Raw genomic sequence first — 16111 nt, forward strand, 5'->3', positions numbered from 1 at the left:
CATGGATGCAGGGGCGGAGACAGGCCCCAGGCCCCCGGGGCCTAGGCCCGGGGCATGAGGCCCTACTCCTTTGGTGACCGGAGCATTACTAAGATGTGAGGCCCAAATCCAGTAACAGTTCTTCAACGCGGCCCGGGGCCTGCTACCGGCCTGGCTCCGCCCCTGCATGGATGGTGCACATCAACGACGATGGAGTTAACAACGACGATTTATGGTCTACACACGCTTCCTTCACACATTTTCGACACATATCATACATTGACAAGTGATATATAGGTGTCCGTATTTCCAGCAGCACTATCGATTTTCTCGGCCTCTTTGTGTGGGCGTGAAGGTTTGCTACTCATCAAATCCAGCCTTAGCCTTAATTAGTTCAGTTGTCAAGAGAGATGAGTTTTTTCAAGCAATGGAAATATGGAATATTCTTGTTTAAAAAAGGAATATTGCAAAGCGTGTACCCAAAATCTGAGACATATAAAATATAGCATGGATAAGAACGTTTGCGTGCCTTACAAGGAAATAAGCACTATCTTCGCCTTTGTACACAAACCAAACGCTCCAACATTTGAGCAAGCACATGCATCCCGAATTAAACTCGAAACCTCTTCCCATGGATCTTCTCTTATGGCTCATGCATCTACGGAAATTTGTACCTTGATGGACAAATCAAAATTTATTTTCTGTTGAGCAAAAAGCAAATATATGGACGGAAAAAACAATTCTTAAAATCTACATGTTGAGGGCTTTACTTGCAACCACTGAATGATTTTGTGATCCTTCCTACCATTTCTTCTATGTCTGCCACCTTGGCCTGGATGACATACATATCCGACCATCTTCCTTGTTGGCGAGTTTCCCCCCTCCTTCCATCCGTTAGTAATGCACACAAACTATAAAAATGTGCAAATCAAAGGCAACGTCTCTGTGGCGCAGCCTGAACATATTGAAACACAACAATCATAGATAAAGAAAAGCAAATGGTCTCCATGTTATATTTGTGATTGTCTTATATCTACTCTTATAAAAAACATAGTTGGTGATGATGGTGTGCCTGCCATCCTGCAATATAGACCGTCCGATTTATATCTGATGGATAGGAAGGAAACTATGGCAATTTTGCAAAAAGATACCCACACCCCTCTTCACATTTGCAAATAAGGCCTTCCCTCGTTCATCCTTTTCTTTCACAAGATAAACTACTTATACAAATGCATCTTGGTGTTCCGTGCAACGCACGAGCATCTTGCTATTGTATGGTAAATGACTCAACTGCAGAAACAACTTGTAAATTTTTGTTTACCTGTAAGACCAATGGAACCTTTGGTCTTTTTTGCAGCGAGGAACCTTTGGTCTTTGATTGATGATAGACATGGCATCAACAGAAGACGTCCCTCTATAAATGGGACGAATAAGAATGGTCATCATACAATTGTCAACCTTGATTTGAAAGGTGATTTTGTGTGATAGGAATATGTGTGAGAATAGGTTGATTTTTAACCTTGAACTTGTAGATGAAATATTCGGCTAGGGAGCGCACACAAATTACCGTTTGTACATAGGTAGTACATTATTTTTCAGAATGGGGAAAGACATGTCTTATCTTTTCTGTTTTGCACATATTGAACGCCCCCTTGCCTACCTAGTATTGTTAGCTAGGTATGCACCCAGAGCTTCTTGTTGTCTTTGTGTAAAATATACGGATTTGCTATTTTACAGCTGAGTGTTTTGCAATTCGTCGTCATTCGAATTGTTGTCTGTCCGTTTTTACGTGGAGATTCGTGCTGGTTTTGTTTTTTGTTCGGGTTCGTTTCCGGGTCCGCTTTTTTACCGGGCGCGGTTTTCTGTCCGCCCGTTATCGCCAGCCCGGCTCTGTTCGGTTTTTGTCTTGTTTGAATTTGGGAGAGCGTGTCTTTTCCCCTTTCCCCATTCTGGACGCTCTGTTTCGATAAGCTTGAGGGCGAGCTCGAGCGGCGCAGCACAGCAGGCGATTCTCTCCGTCCATGGCGATTCTTGCCGGTCGATTTTGATTTCGGTTCCCTTTCTTCTTCGATCCCCGGTGTCGCGCTTGGTTGTTCCTCTCTCCCGCTCTCTTTCGCTCTCTGCCCGTGTGCTTTTTGCTTGTGTTTGGTTCCAGATCTAGGTGAGTTCATGTTGTCCCTGTCGTCTCGCACATTGTTGTAGTTGTAGATGCATGATGTTGTTGACTCCCTGTTGAAGGTGGAGATGCCTGATTTGTGTGTGCCGTCGAGCACCTGCTTGTAGTTGTAGACGCATGATTTTGTTGACTTCCTGCCGGAGTTGGAGATGCGTGATTTGTGTGTCTTCCCGAGCACCTGTTCTGTAGTTGGAGATGCATAATAGATGCATGATTTTACGGTTGACTCCCTGCTGGAGGTGGAGGTGCGTGATTTGTGCACCTCCCCGCGCCGCTGATGCAGTTGCAGATGCGGTGGTTGTTTCCTGTCTCCTGTCCACGGGTTGTTGTAGTTTGGGGGATTATGTAGATGTGACCCCCCCCTGTAGGTGCGTGATTCCGTGAATTTTTGTGTTCTGGTCTATTATGTCCTGATGCTTGCTGCGGTATGCAGCTGTGTAGCTTGCTTTTGTGCCTAAGATGTTTGTATGATGTTTTGAGTTCAAGCAGGCATGTGTTTTTGAGTTTAATTTCAGTGTAATTTGTGCCAGCGCATTCAGCGTAATTTTCTGAAGGAAGTTGGGGGATTATGTACATGCCCCCCTTCATGTATAGAACTTTTCAGTGTATTCTAGCCAACTTTTATAGTGTAATCCTAGGGTAATTTGTACCAAGTTTACAGTGTAATTTGTCCTGCACTTACAGTGTAATGTACCCAATGTTTACAGTGTAATTTGTCCCAAATTTACAGTGTAATTTGTCCTACACTTACAGTGTAATGTATCCAATTTTTACAGTGTAATTTGTCCCAAGTTTACAGTGTAAGCTACACATTTATTTACAGTGTAATTTTATCCCAGTGTGAATTGTCCCCGACTCCTAGTGTAATTGCAGTGGATTGAAAGTGTAGTTTGAATGTAGTTTTACCCAACAATTTCTCTGTACTTGGATTGGTACTATAGGACTTTTTCAAATGCTTCAGCTAACTTTATTTTTCGCCAATTTTGCTCTATAATTTCTATGGTTCAGTATTGTATTTGTCAGTTAGATTACAGTGGTTTTTTATGTTTTAATCGGATGCCTTTCAGTGTTATTTAACTTCTTTTCTTCTTTTTGTCCTCCTTCTTGTTTATAGGTTTAAACGGGTAAGCTACGGAAAGCCTCTCGTCGGGATGTTCCTTTAGTATTGTCTTTAGAGAGTGCAGATTCTGGAGCCGAACCTTTCGTGCCTAATGAGTTTGCAGAAGATGGTTCTTATCCTGTGTCTCTGGTAATTTTTTATTTCTATTTTAGTTGTTGGTTGATTTATTTATGTTGGTTTGTCTTATTTTTTTATATTTTTGCAGGAATTATCTGGTGATCAAGGAGGGTTTGACAAAGCTCTTTTGAAGTTCTATCTTAATCTTTATCTTGGACTTTTCATTTTATTTTTATTTTTTCGTTTTTTTACCTTTGGGTGATGGTTCTGTTTTTGTCCCTGTATTTTTTGAAATGCTTCTTTCTATTGGGAGAGGGGCAGCAGATAGTCCCTGTATTTTGTTAGGGATTTTGCACTGCAATTTACTAGGTACTTACAGTGTAAAAACCCTTAGTTTTGCACTGGATTTTTACATGTTTAATTTCACACTGGAATTTCTGGGGGTTATACACTGTAAGTCTGCATTTACAGTTTAATTTACTATGTAATTTACACTGTAAGTACATCATTTGTCTTTGCTGCATTTTTTACTCTGTAAAGTGTACTTTCAATGTAATTACACCATTTTCTTTACTCTAGAATTTATGGGAAATCTACACTTGAAATTTCTAGGTACAAGACTAGTTACATGGGGATTTACACTGTAATTTTCTAAGATTTTACACTTGATTTTGACTAGATTTACACTGGATTTGCATGGGGATTTTTTACACTGTAACTACATCTTTTGTCTACATGCTTACAGTGGAATTACATGATTTACACTCTAAATTACATCTTTTGTCTACATGCTTTCACTGGAATTTACATTGTAATCCTAGAATTTACACTGGAATTATATGATTTACACTGTAACTACATCTTTTGTCTACATGCTTACACTGGAATTTATGGGGATTTAACAGTGTATACTTTTCATGTAATTCCATCATTTCTTTACTCTCGAATTTATGGGATTTTTTTACCAATTTTCTAGGTGCAAGACTAGTTTACATGGGGATTTACACTGTAATTTTCTGGGATTTACACTGGAATTTTTGACTAGTTTACATGTGGATTTACACTGTAATTTCTAGGATTTTACACTGGAATTTTGACTAGTTTAAATGGGGATTTACACTGGAATTTTCTGGGATTTACACCGGAATTTTTGACTAGTTTACATGGGGATTTACAATGTAATTTTCTGAGACTTTAGAATGGAATTTTGACTAGTTTAAATGGGGATTTACACTGTAATTTTCTGGGATTTACACTGAAAATTAACTGGGTTTACATGGAGATTTACACTGTAAATTCTAGGATTTACACTAGAAATTGACTAGTTTACATGGGGATTTACACCGTCTCTCCCATGGGCGGCTCCCAGATTTGTTCTAGCCCTGTTAGGTGAGATCTGTCTAGTGGTTGAGGGGGGAGGGGCCTGTTTTGTGGAGGGATTTGGTCTCTGCGTGCGTTGCAAGCTTGCTGGCATGTGCCATGTGATCCCTGATGGGGTTTGTTTGTCCAGGACGAACCAGGTGAGATGTTTACCCGACCCGTTTAGGCGCTCTTTTCTTTTTTTTTTGGTGATTTTCCTGCTAATACAGATGTACTGTGTTGATTGGTCAGGAAATTTTTTCAAATTGAAAAACAGTCAAATGTCAAATAGACAGAATATATGGCCTTTGAACGCACACGCAAACAAAGAAGGTTCATGGAGCTATTTTGTTTTATAGGGAAGGTTCGTAGAGATAAATCCTGGACCCTTTTTTTTTTTGAGGCAACCTGCCGATAATGCTGGACTAGTTTCAAAAACTTTCAGCTTTGTACTTGCTGGGCCCGCCATTACCGGTGAAGCCACATTTGGGCTGTGGGCAGCCAGCAGCCCAGCGCAGAGAAAAATCATCACTCGACCCACGCTCCCCACGCCCCCACCCATGTGGCCATGTCGTCACTTTCCCCTTCTCGTCGAGGGTTTCCTCTGCCCTGTTACGTTCCCCACTCCAATCCAATGGCGACGACCAGCAACAAGAAAATGGCGTCGCCGTCGCCTATGCCGGACATGCCCGACCAGCTCCTCGCCGAGATCTTCCTCCGGCTGCCCACCCCACAAGACCTCGCCCGCGCCTCCGCCGTCTGCACCACCTTCCGCCGAATCTCCACCGACAGGTCCTTCCTCCGCTGCTTCCGCTGCCTCCACGCGCCGCCACTCCTCGGATTCCTCGACCGCGACGGCTTCCACCCAGCCCTACCCTCCACCCCCGCCGTCCGCGCGGTCGCCGCCGCCGCCGATTTCACCTTCTCCTTCCTCCCCCACCACCGCCGCTGGACCGTGCAGGACGTCCGCGACGGCCGCGTCCTCCTTTCCCGCAGCACCGGAAAACTTGGGCAGCCCCCGGTCTTCAGAGATCTCGCGGTGTGCGACCCCTTGCACCGGCGCTACGTCCTGCTCCCCCCGCTACCTCACGACCTAGCTGCTTTGCTTGGGCACCCGTTCCCCCCGGTAACCGAAGCCTGCTGCATGCGCTTCCTCGTTCCCCTCGGCGAGGAGGAGGCAGCGGCTGGAGACACAACATTCAGAGTCATCTTGATGGCGTATTGCAAAACCAGCCTGGCTGCCTTTGTCTTCTCTTCCAGCAACGATCAATGGCGAGCTACTGCATCCAAGGATTTGAGTGATTTGGCCCTTGACGAGGGCAACATGGAGGAGATGTCAAGGGTCCAGCCTTTCATTCCCATGCGCCATTATGCTTATGGCTGTTTCTACTGGGACTGGGTGCAATTCGGGATGAAGAAGTTGCTCTTGCTTGACACCACGAACATGGAGTTCTCCGCTGCTGACCTCCCACCAGGAGAATGGAGCAAGGAAGGTATAGCCATTGTGGAGGCCGGGGAAGGCAGGCTCGGGATCTTTGGTTTCCGTGGTGAACTTGCATCCAGTCTCAGCTATACCACTGCACGGACCAAAGGCGAGAGTCCCAGCCAGTGGCAGATGGAGAAGACAATCTCACTAGATTCTGGCTACAAATATTGTATCAGAGATGCAACACAGAGGTACTTGCTCTTGACAAGGATAGAAGCATCATCCCTAAATAATCACCTTGTTGGATATTTCTCAATGGATATCAAGACGTTGCAGCTTCAGAGGGTTTATGAGAAACAGCACTATTCTAATCAGACATACACATATATCAACTTCCCACCATCATTGTTGTCTTCAAGGAGAATATGAAGTGGTAAAGTTTCTATTGCTTCCAAGTATCTCCTTCACTTCATAATTATCACATGACTTGTCTATTGCTTCATGCTCATTATGGCAATCGGTAATTCCTGTCTTTTTAGTACTGTTTAATTTATTGTGCTCATCGGAAAACTAGAAAGCTCGGGAACATAATTGTGTTTCTTGTCTTGTTTGTCTCGGTCGCCTTTTAAAGAGAATGGGGTTAGTAGGAGAAATGATCTTGTACACTACAAGTAGCTTATGCATGAGTGAGTCCTGATGGAAATCTGGAATCGCTAAAAATACCAGGTCATTATAGTTATTTTAGAGGAGTAGTTTTGATGATCAAGATAAAGTAGGAAGGAATACAACTTTATTTCTGGTTTACCTTGAATTGATTCACCATGAGAAAATCCACTCAAGTCAAAGACAGCCCATTTTGTACACTTTTTCTTCAGATGTATAATTTTATCTTGCGATGCTGTTTCGAGGTAAACCTGTATGGTCACAAATAAGATCCTGAGTCACTGCTGTAAATAAGAAGAGCTTGTGCTCACAGGCAACTGAATTGTTATCCTGCGATGTTGTTTTATCTGAATCAACCTCATAAGATTGAAGGGAGTGCTTATCACGGGCAACTGAAATTGTTCTTTATTGCAGTCATTGTCTCCACCACTGTTAGATCCTCAGTATCATGGTTGTGCTCTGAATCTCCAAGCAAATCATATTGGTTGAGATGATTGACTGAAACTTAGAGTTGTCAGGTGATTGTATTGTTTCTCGCTGCCAACACCCTGAGCTACATATTCACGTATATGTTGTTCTAGTTTTTATGGTGCTTGTAGCTTCAGTTAATGTGGCTGCTGCTGTCCCAGCGTAAGAGTGAGTGTGATCATGAACTTTAACAGTTTCAATCGACCAACAATTGTGGTTGAGCTAGCTAGCTGAGGCATATTTCCATGTCCCATTTTTTTCTCAACTAGTATTTATTAGAGTTATGATCTCGTTGAGGATGAATACAATACACGTTGATTGTAACCATTAAAAGCCTTTGCATTCTATCGAAAGTGAAGGAGTGTCCCTATTTTTCTTTTTTTGAGTTTGAAGCTAGAGCTTTATTAGTAGTAGGAAACAAGTTGGTGCATAGCGCCCATGATATCACCAGCAATAAACTCTGGCACATCGAACTCCCATTTTACCCTACCAGAGCCTACAGGTTTAATTCCAAATTTACTTAAGCCTTGTTTGTCTGTCGACTGCCTGCAGACAGACAAGTCGCAACTGGACAAGCACAGTCGGTTGTGTGAACAAGTTTTCTGCAATTAACTCTACTATGCAGTTGAAATTCTTTTTTATTGCAGTCAATCTCCACCACTCTGATATCTTGATATGATGGTTGTCCTAATCTGAGAGCATATCCTATTGGTTTTGATATAATTGAATGAATCTTAAAGAGTTTCCAGGTGATTGTGTATTAGCAATTTTGTAGGATGAATTTGAGGGGACAACCAGGTTTCTTTTTGTTCCTTTATGTGCATCAGTTTGTGCCAGGATGGAATTAAGTTTTTCAAGACTCGTTTATGTTGATGTGCCTCTGTCTGGCTATGTATTCCAACCTTTTAATTTAAATTCCGATGCTAGGCACACTGGAGCGAGTGTCTGCAGTCACATGTTTCGAATTCAGTTTAGATAAATATTACCAATGTGATAATGCTATTATGTATCTTCCTCTACCTAGTTACATATAATTTGTTCCTTTTAGCTCATAAACTCTCAAATATGTGTGCAATAGAATTCTTATTTATTGCAGTCAATCTCCACCAGTCCTAGGTCCCAGTATCATGGTTTTTCTCCTTATCCCAAAACAAATCATGTTGGTCGAGATGATTGACTGAAACTTAAGGAGTTTTCATACGATTATGTATTAGCAATCCTGTAAGATGAATTGGAGAGGGCACCTAGTTTTGTTTTTCTTTCCTTTTGGGGACTCATTTTTGTACTTGGATTGCTGACAGCAGCTAGTGCGTTGATTCTTGCTACCAATGCCCCAGTTTCTCTCCATGTTTTGTAGTTGGAAGTTTGGTATACTGCTAGGTGTCTGGGTAGTATATGATTTCGTGCTGTCCTGTAACATGGAGGTACCACTTCAAGTTCTTCACGACTCATTTCTTTATGTTGACTGGCCTGAGTGCAAACTACAATTCTAAACACACTAAAGCGAGTGTTTGCAGTCACTTGTTTCGAATTCGGTAATCAAGATTACCAATGTGACAAGGTTATTAATTACTGAAACTTAAGTAGTTATTAGGTGATTGTGCATTAGCAATTCTGTAAAGACCACCCAGTTTTGTGTTCTTTCTTTTCTTGTGTGCATTATTTATGTACTATTAGGATGGCAGTCGGCAGCTAGTATGTCGGTTCTCACTAGCAATACCTCGAGTTTCTTTACTCTTTTTAAGCTAGAAGTTTGTTATACTGCTAGGTGCATATATACTAGGTAGTATGAGGACTCCTACAACACAAATGTACCAATTCTGTATTACTTAAGTTTTCCACGTCTCGTTTCTTTATGGTGTCTTGCCTCTGTCTGGCTATGTATTCAAACTTGTATTACACATTCCAGTCTAAGCACACTGAAGCGGGTGTTCGCAGTCACATATTTTCAAATTCGGCTGAGACCAATATTACCAATGTGACAACGCTATTATGCAATATTTCTTCTCTGGTGTCTAAACTTCTATCTTGTCTGTTCAGGTTTGACAGAGCCGTACGTAATCATATCAGCATTCTTAATTCAAAGCGACCATGGTTTCAACAGCTTGGAGTTCTCACATACTGACCACTTAGACTACAGAACAACATGATCTACATTGCCTTGCTTGGTGGTGGCCATGTCAATGTTTCGGTTATTAGGTCTAACATCAATGTGGAATTTCCCTGCCTAAGAATGTGACTTTGATATTAGGAGTTCAAGTCAATTTTTTTTCTTCATTATTAGTTAAGAGTTGCTAAAACAGGTACAATCTTGGCAGAACGATCACAACGGAACTGATAACCAACGTAAGGACAATATAAGCAGCACCGGCATGCAGCTGGAGGGACTTGTTCTTTGTTGTTGCTGCTGCTGCTGTACGGTGAAGGGTAGGCAGCAAACAAGGTTTGTAGAGCTGTAGAAAGAGGTGAGTGGAAGTCCTAAATGGTGCTCATGTTTGGATCGCCGAAGTACCGATAATTTGTGAAATCTTGAATATGCTGTATGATCTTGAATACTGAGTCGACAATTTTCTCTGCTGTATGATCTTTTGTCCCTTTTTCTTCAGATTTGATGGAGCTGTAATCAGATCGCCCCAGCGTAAGTTGACAATCCAAACGCATGCTCGGCTAGTCGGCTGCAGAGTGAATCAACATGTACACAGATAGGAGTAGTATATACTACTGTCACCAAGTTGGTTGGTTTCACCTGCCTGTTATTAGCAGCAAGAAAAATTAAGAGATGACTTTTGGATCGCTTGGTCTCGGGTCCTGAGGACAAAACTGCAACCATCAGGGCTTTCGATTGATTTGTGAACGCAGGTGCGGGAATTGGCGAAGACACACTCGTTGGCGCTATGGTCAGTTGGTCGTTTCAGATTAGTAAAGGTGCCTCTAGCTAAACACGCTTGTCCATAGTTTTTTAGGCGACTCTGGTCTGGTCCATGGTTTGTAGCATGGTGACACTAAGCTGATCTTAACATATGAAGGCTTGCCCCGGGTTTGGGCTAATCTCCGTTGTTTTGGCATTCTGTTGCAACTTTGTGGCGGTTTGCCAATAGGGCCGATGCTTTTCTTTTTCTTTGATCTTCGGATCCACCCCATGTTATTCTTCCGTTGCTACCTGCTAAATCTGAATCAAGCCAACAAATTTGCTGGATCTTTCCAAAAAAACAAAACTTTGTGGCGGTTTCTTGAAGGGAAACCAAGTCGTGCTTGTTGTTTTAAAAAAACACATACGAAGGTTCCAAGGAGGCCTGCCATGAATGCAATTTTCTCACTTCTGGCGAGATGGTGTTCTCCTATTTGGTGCACAGGTCGCTCGCGCCCGCGAGCGACCTGGCGCGTACCTCCCCGCACCCGCTACGTACAAAATCCGGGCCGGTTGAAACTAGATCCATTCTGGTTTTGGGAAAGTTCTAAAACCTTCCTAGACAAATTGTTTTGGTTATGCATGCAATTTTTTTCTACTTTTTTTTTCATTTCCTTTCTTTCTACATTTTTTGTTTTTCTTATTATTTTTCCTTTTAATATAATTTTCATTTTTATATTTTTCTTTATTTTAATTTTTAAATATTTTATTTTATTCCCAAATTTCACGAACATTTTCTAAACTCCAGGCACATTTTTTAAAATTGGTGAAAATTTTTTCAAATCAGGAAGTTTTTTTGGAATTCAAAGCTTATTTATTGAATTTAAAAAATTCATCATACTTTTGAAATTGTGCATAGTTTAAATTCATAGAAAAATTTCAAATCAGGGTGAACATTTTTCAATTTAAAAATCTGTTCATCAAATTCATAAAATATTCATCGTATTGGTGAAATTGCATATATTTTTTTTGAACTCATGAACACATTTTTTGCATAGGCGGACTTTTTTTTGTAAATAGTGAAGAACTTTTGAAATCCATAAACATTTTTTGTTTTTGATGAACGTTTTTTGAACTCATGAATATTTTTTGAATAAATGAACATTTTTAAAATGTTCTAAACATTTTCTAAAAATTTGCAAACATTTTTAGGAATTCGCAAACAGTTTTTTTTAATATTTTTAATATTGTATATAATTCATGAACATATTTTTAAGACACGAATCCTTTTTTTCTTCTGAAATCACGTGTTTTTCGAAAATCCATGAATATTTTTTGAATTCACACTTTTTTTGGTTCAAATTCACAAAACAATTATGATTTCTGGAACATTTTTCGAAAGTTCAGGTTTTGAAATTTAGAAAATTTTCAATATCTTTAATTATTTTAAATATTAAACAAAAAAGAAAAAAAGAAAAAGAAATGAAAACAGAAAAGCTGGGGGCCTAATAGGGGTGCGCGCTGACTCATTTGCCAGCGCGTCACACGCCATATATAGCGGGCGCCCCTATATCCCGCCTTCAGCGAGTCCAGCTTCGGACTCGCTGAAGGGGCAAGTGAGATCGGCAGCCCATGCAAGCGGTAGGCCATAACCTCTTTTTTATTTTTCAACCTGATGTTTTATGTTTAGTTTTTTGCTTTATTTTGTATTTTTATTTCTACATTAAATATTGTAAATATTATATATATATATATATATATGATAAATGTTAATGAGGCATTCAGAAAAAATTTAAATGTGTATAGAAAAACTGTTGATCATATATTAGGAAAATGATGTTTTTTATCATGTATATAAAAATATTAATCAAGAATTTTGAAAAAAAGTCCAACAAGTATTTGAAAAAAGCATTACAAAAGCATTTAATTTGTATTGGAAAAACGTTAGAGGTGTATTAGAAATATATTGCTGACACATACAAGAAATGTAGAATAATAACCAAAGAACAAAGAAAACCGAAACAAAAAGCAAAATCAACAAATTAAAATTGTAAATGGAAAAAAGAACAAAGTGTAAAGAAAGAAAGAAAGAAAGAAAGAAAGAAATGGAGAGAAAAACAAAATAAACAAAAGAAAAAGAAAAAAACCTTGAAGAAAACTGGCTCGAATCGCCTCAACTAGGACGCACCACCACGACCCTATTTGTTTTGGATTCTGGGATCAGATTCAGCTTTGCTAGTAAAGCCGAATATGGAATCTGAAACAAACATCTTTTTGGAATTAGTTTTGCCAGTGAAGCTGAATCTGGATTTGGGCCATTTTTAGTGCAATTTCCTGAAGCATCTCAAAGTGTACTTTGGTGGTGAAGTTGATTCCCATAGGTGATTAAAATCTAAGCGAAACTAAAACAAACAGGGCCTACTAGTTACCATGAATGGGACCTAGGCGGAGTGGCTAGCAGCGCCCGGGATCGATCCCTATTTCTCCCCTTTCCTCTGCTAGTTTTACTTGCTATGCGTGCATGAATGGGCCGGCCCAATACTATGTGAAGGAATGGAAAACCTTTAGCGAGAGCTGCTACCAACTCGCTTAATGCGACACCATTTTTTTTTGAGATCACACATTTTTATAAAATACACAAATATTCTTTGAATACACGAAATTTTTCAACATAATAAAGATTTCTTAACGACCAAAAATTTATAATTTCTGGAACATTTGTCCAAAGTTCAGTTTTTTAAATTTGGAACTTTTTAAAAATTGAAACAGAAAAACTAGGGTGTTCTAGCAACGTTCATGGGCGGGCCCAATAGGGGTGCTGACTCGTTTGCAGGCGCGTCATACGCCAAATAGGAGCTCGCAGAGAGATGAGAGATCCTAGCTGACGCTCATTAGCGCCAAACAAGCGAGCTCTCACGTAGGGCTAGTAAAATCACCAAAACATGATGATTTGTTGAGTAAGCCAACTCGCACCTGTACGATAGATGGTATTTGCTCGTTACCAGTTGAGCTATCGAATGTTACTGATTAATAGACGTGTGAACATTTAAGAACTAACCGCAATGCCAGATAAAAAAATAAAAAAAATTCGACCACAGAGCATTTTGTGATATATACCGAACAAATTTTAAATACACATTGAACATTTCCCTGATACATGTTAAACAATTTTTAAATACACATTGAACGTTTTGTGGTGTACGCTGAACATTTTTATAACACATGTTCAACTTTCTCATAAATACAGGGTGAACATTTTCTTAAAATACGATGGACATTTTTGTAATACGTGGTGAACTATTTATATAACACACAAAAAAGAGAACAAAAAACAAAAAACAAAAAAAAGGAAAAAGAAACAATAAAAATAGAACAAAAACCACTGCAAACCGCAGGAAACATTTAAAAATCCGGGAAGCTGCAACCAAATGAAGAGCAGGCGCCTGTACGTGGGGCGGCCCGAACAGAGGCACGACCTTTTGAGGCAATTCCTATTTGGCGCTTAAGACATCCATTACTGTGTGTTTTGCAAACAGATGCCCGAAGCGCCCTCACGCTAGACCGGCCCATGTAGATTCTTTTATGTGTTTTAATCCTGACAAAAAAATGTGTGCTAATTTTCAATCAAACCAGCGACCTCCCTCATCGAGATAAGTGATGCAACCGCACCGCCACATAGCGGGATCAGTAAGTTACAACTTTTTCCTTCTTTTATTCTTCCTTGTTTTAATCCCGACAAAAAAATGTGTGCTAATTGTCAATCAAACCAGCGACCTCCCTCATCGAGATAAGTGATGCAACCACACCGCCACATAGCGGGATCAGTAAGTTACAACTTTTTCCTTCTTTTATTCTTTCTTGTTTTTGTTTTTTCCCTTTCCCTTTCCTTTTTCCCTTTTTTCTTTTTCCTTTCTTGTTCAACGAATTGTTTGCAAATACCTGAACTTTTTCTTCAAATTGATGATTATTTTTTAAAATTTTCAAATTTGATGATTTTTTTTCAAATTCAATGATTTTCCCCCAAATTTGATGATTTTTTTTTAAATTTAGTGTTTTTTCAAATCTACGAACTCCTTTCCATTTTCGATGAACATTTACAGAATTTGGTGAATGTTTTCAAGTATATAAGCATTTTTCAAAAACATGATTGTTTTTCAGAATTTGAGAACATTTTTTAATTCAGAATTTTTTTCGTTTGCAATCGATTTCCCTCTAATTGGCCCGCCCACTAGCGTTTGAACATTATTTGTTTTCTTTCCTGGTTCTTGTTATTTTTTCTTTTTCCGTTCGGTTTTCTTTGCTTTCTCTTTTTGTTTCTTTGTAGATTTTCACTGGGTTTCCTTTTTTTAGCAAACATCTAGTTTTATTTAGTACAATTTATACATTTGCAGTGCAGATTTAACCAATTTTTGATATATGTGGAGCTTTTTTCAAGTACACAATGTGCATATTAATTTTAATACATGTTTTGAACACTTTTTTGAATACACTGTCATGATTTTCTCAAATACATTTTAAAATTTTTATGTTAATAATTTTTTTCTATACTAAGCTAACATTTTTTTACATTGTTTTAATATTTTTTTCAAATGTCACAAAAATTATTTTTGGATCACGAGAACATTTCTTTAGTATGATACATACATTATTTGTTGGGACTTCCTCCGATCCATATTATTTGTCTTAGATTTGTCTATATATGGACGTATTCAAACACGTTTTAGTGTTAGAATACATTCAAATCTAAGACAAATAATACAGACGGGAGGGAGAACATTTTTATACTATACAATCATTTTTTACATTGTATTAAAATTTATGAAAAAATCACATTGGTTTGTTTGAAACACAAGAATTTTTTTCATGTCAAGAACATTTTTTATAAAAAAATTACACCATGTTAACACTTTTTTTCTTCAAATTGACGGGATTCGGTTTTTTAATTAAATCTAAAACTTTAATATATATTCATTTAAAGTATAAATAAAATAGAAAGAAAAGTAAGTAAAAAAGTGCGACGCCAGCGGGGTGGGCAAGCCCATGTCATGCCTGCGCGAAGCGTTATTGCTGTGCTTGATTGTCCCACTATGGCTCCGCTTGACGCGAGGCTGCCCTACCTCTCGCTATAAGTAAGATATAGGGGTGCCCCATCCATCTCAAAATCTAAAACCTGCGTATTCTGAAGCTGGACGATGACAGAAATGTCCTAGAAGGACCGATTCAGGCCAACTCAGAGAAGATGGGTCCATCAGATATGGGAATGATGCTCATACACCGAGCTTTCTTGGAAACACCATTGTTTTTCTACTCGCATTTAGGTGGTTGTTGTGTAGTAAGCATTATGCAATCACCTTGTTCTTGGGTGCAGCTATGTGCTGCTTATAGCGAGGTGCATGGATGCCGCTTATTTCATGGTGGGCCAGCCCAGTAGCATGTGGCTCGTCCTGTCTACGTCAGCCTAATTTCATTTTTCTTCTTATTTTACTTTTATTTCTATTTTAATATAAGTGCATATAATTTAGAACATAACTTTAGTTAGTAAATTTTTTAAAAAAATTGTAAAAAGCCTTATCATAGTATAAAAATTTGTTAGCATGGTTTTAGAAAATGTTGATAACTTAAAATTAATGTTAAAGACAATGAAAGAATGTTCCGCTGTTTCGAAAAATATATGTGGTTTAAAAAATATTGTGTATACAATGTAAAAGAATATGTTTGCTAATATAAAAAATGTTTCGTGTCATTAAAAAAATGTATGTCACATTTGATGAAAATACTCCCACGTTTCAAAAAATGTTCGTTTCTAGTATTTTTCGTTCACGAGAGTCACGGTTTTGCTTCCGCGAGAGGAACGGTTGTGCTTTCGAGAGAGTCACGGTCGTGCCTCTCGAAAACGAAAAAAACGCGTTTTTTATTTTTTTCCTTCCACGAGAGTCACGGTTTTGCTTCCATGAGAGGCACGGTTGCGATTTCGCGAGAGGCACGGGCGTGCCTCTTTCGGAAAGGAAAAAAACC

The 16111-nt window shown here is 39.2% G+C and overlaps 1 protein-coding gene across 12 annotated transcripts; it reads left to right on the forward strand.

Moving 5' to 3' along the window:
- Positions 1 to 1911: 1911 nt before the first annotated feature.
- LOC125523096 (uncharacterized) lies at positions 1912 to 10296 on the forward strand. 12 transcript variants are annotated; one of them, XR_007290105.2, is made up of 4 exons: positions 1912 to 3404; positions 3481 to 6550; positions 7195 to 7298; positions 9289 to 10296. XR_007290105.2 is itself a non-coding variant. In XM_087537781.1 (4 exons), exon 4 carries the CDS (start codon positions 5260 to 5262, stop codon positions 6544 to 6546), a length of 1287 nt encoding a protein of 428 aa, XP_087393907.1. In that variant the 5' UTR covers positions 1912 to 3404; positions 3481 to 4852; positions 4944 to 5055; positions 5137 to 5259; the 3' UTR covers positions 6547 to 10296. The 12 variants fall into 12 exon arrangements, 8 of the variants coding, with proteins under 8 accessions (XP_087393907.1, XP_048544102.2, XP_048544104.2 ...); XR_015612254.1 differs by having other exon boundaries at positions 9567 to 10296; XM_087537781.1 differs by having other exon boundaries at positions 3481 to 4852; positions 4944 to 5055; positions 5137 to 10296.
- The last annotated feature ends 5815 nt before the right edge of the window (positions 10297 to 16111 follow it).

Source organism: Triticum urartu, chromosome 7A (genome assembly GCF_056163025.1).
Source record: "Triticum urartu cultivar PI428250 chromosome 7A, HENAU_Tu73, whole genome shotgun sequence".
Taxonomy (NCBI): domain Eukaryota; kingdom Viridiplantae; phylum Streptophyta; class Magnoliopsida; order Poales; family Poaceae; genus Triticum; species Triticum urartu.

Bases quoted from the DNA above. Each gene is read 5' to 3' on its own strand.
- LOC125523096 (XM_048688145.2), top strand. From the start codon at position 5,260: ATGTCGTCACTTTCCCCTTCTCGTCGAGGGTTTCCTCTGCCCTGTTAC.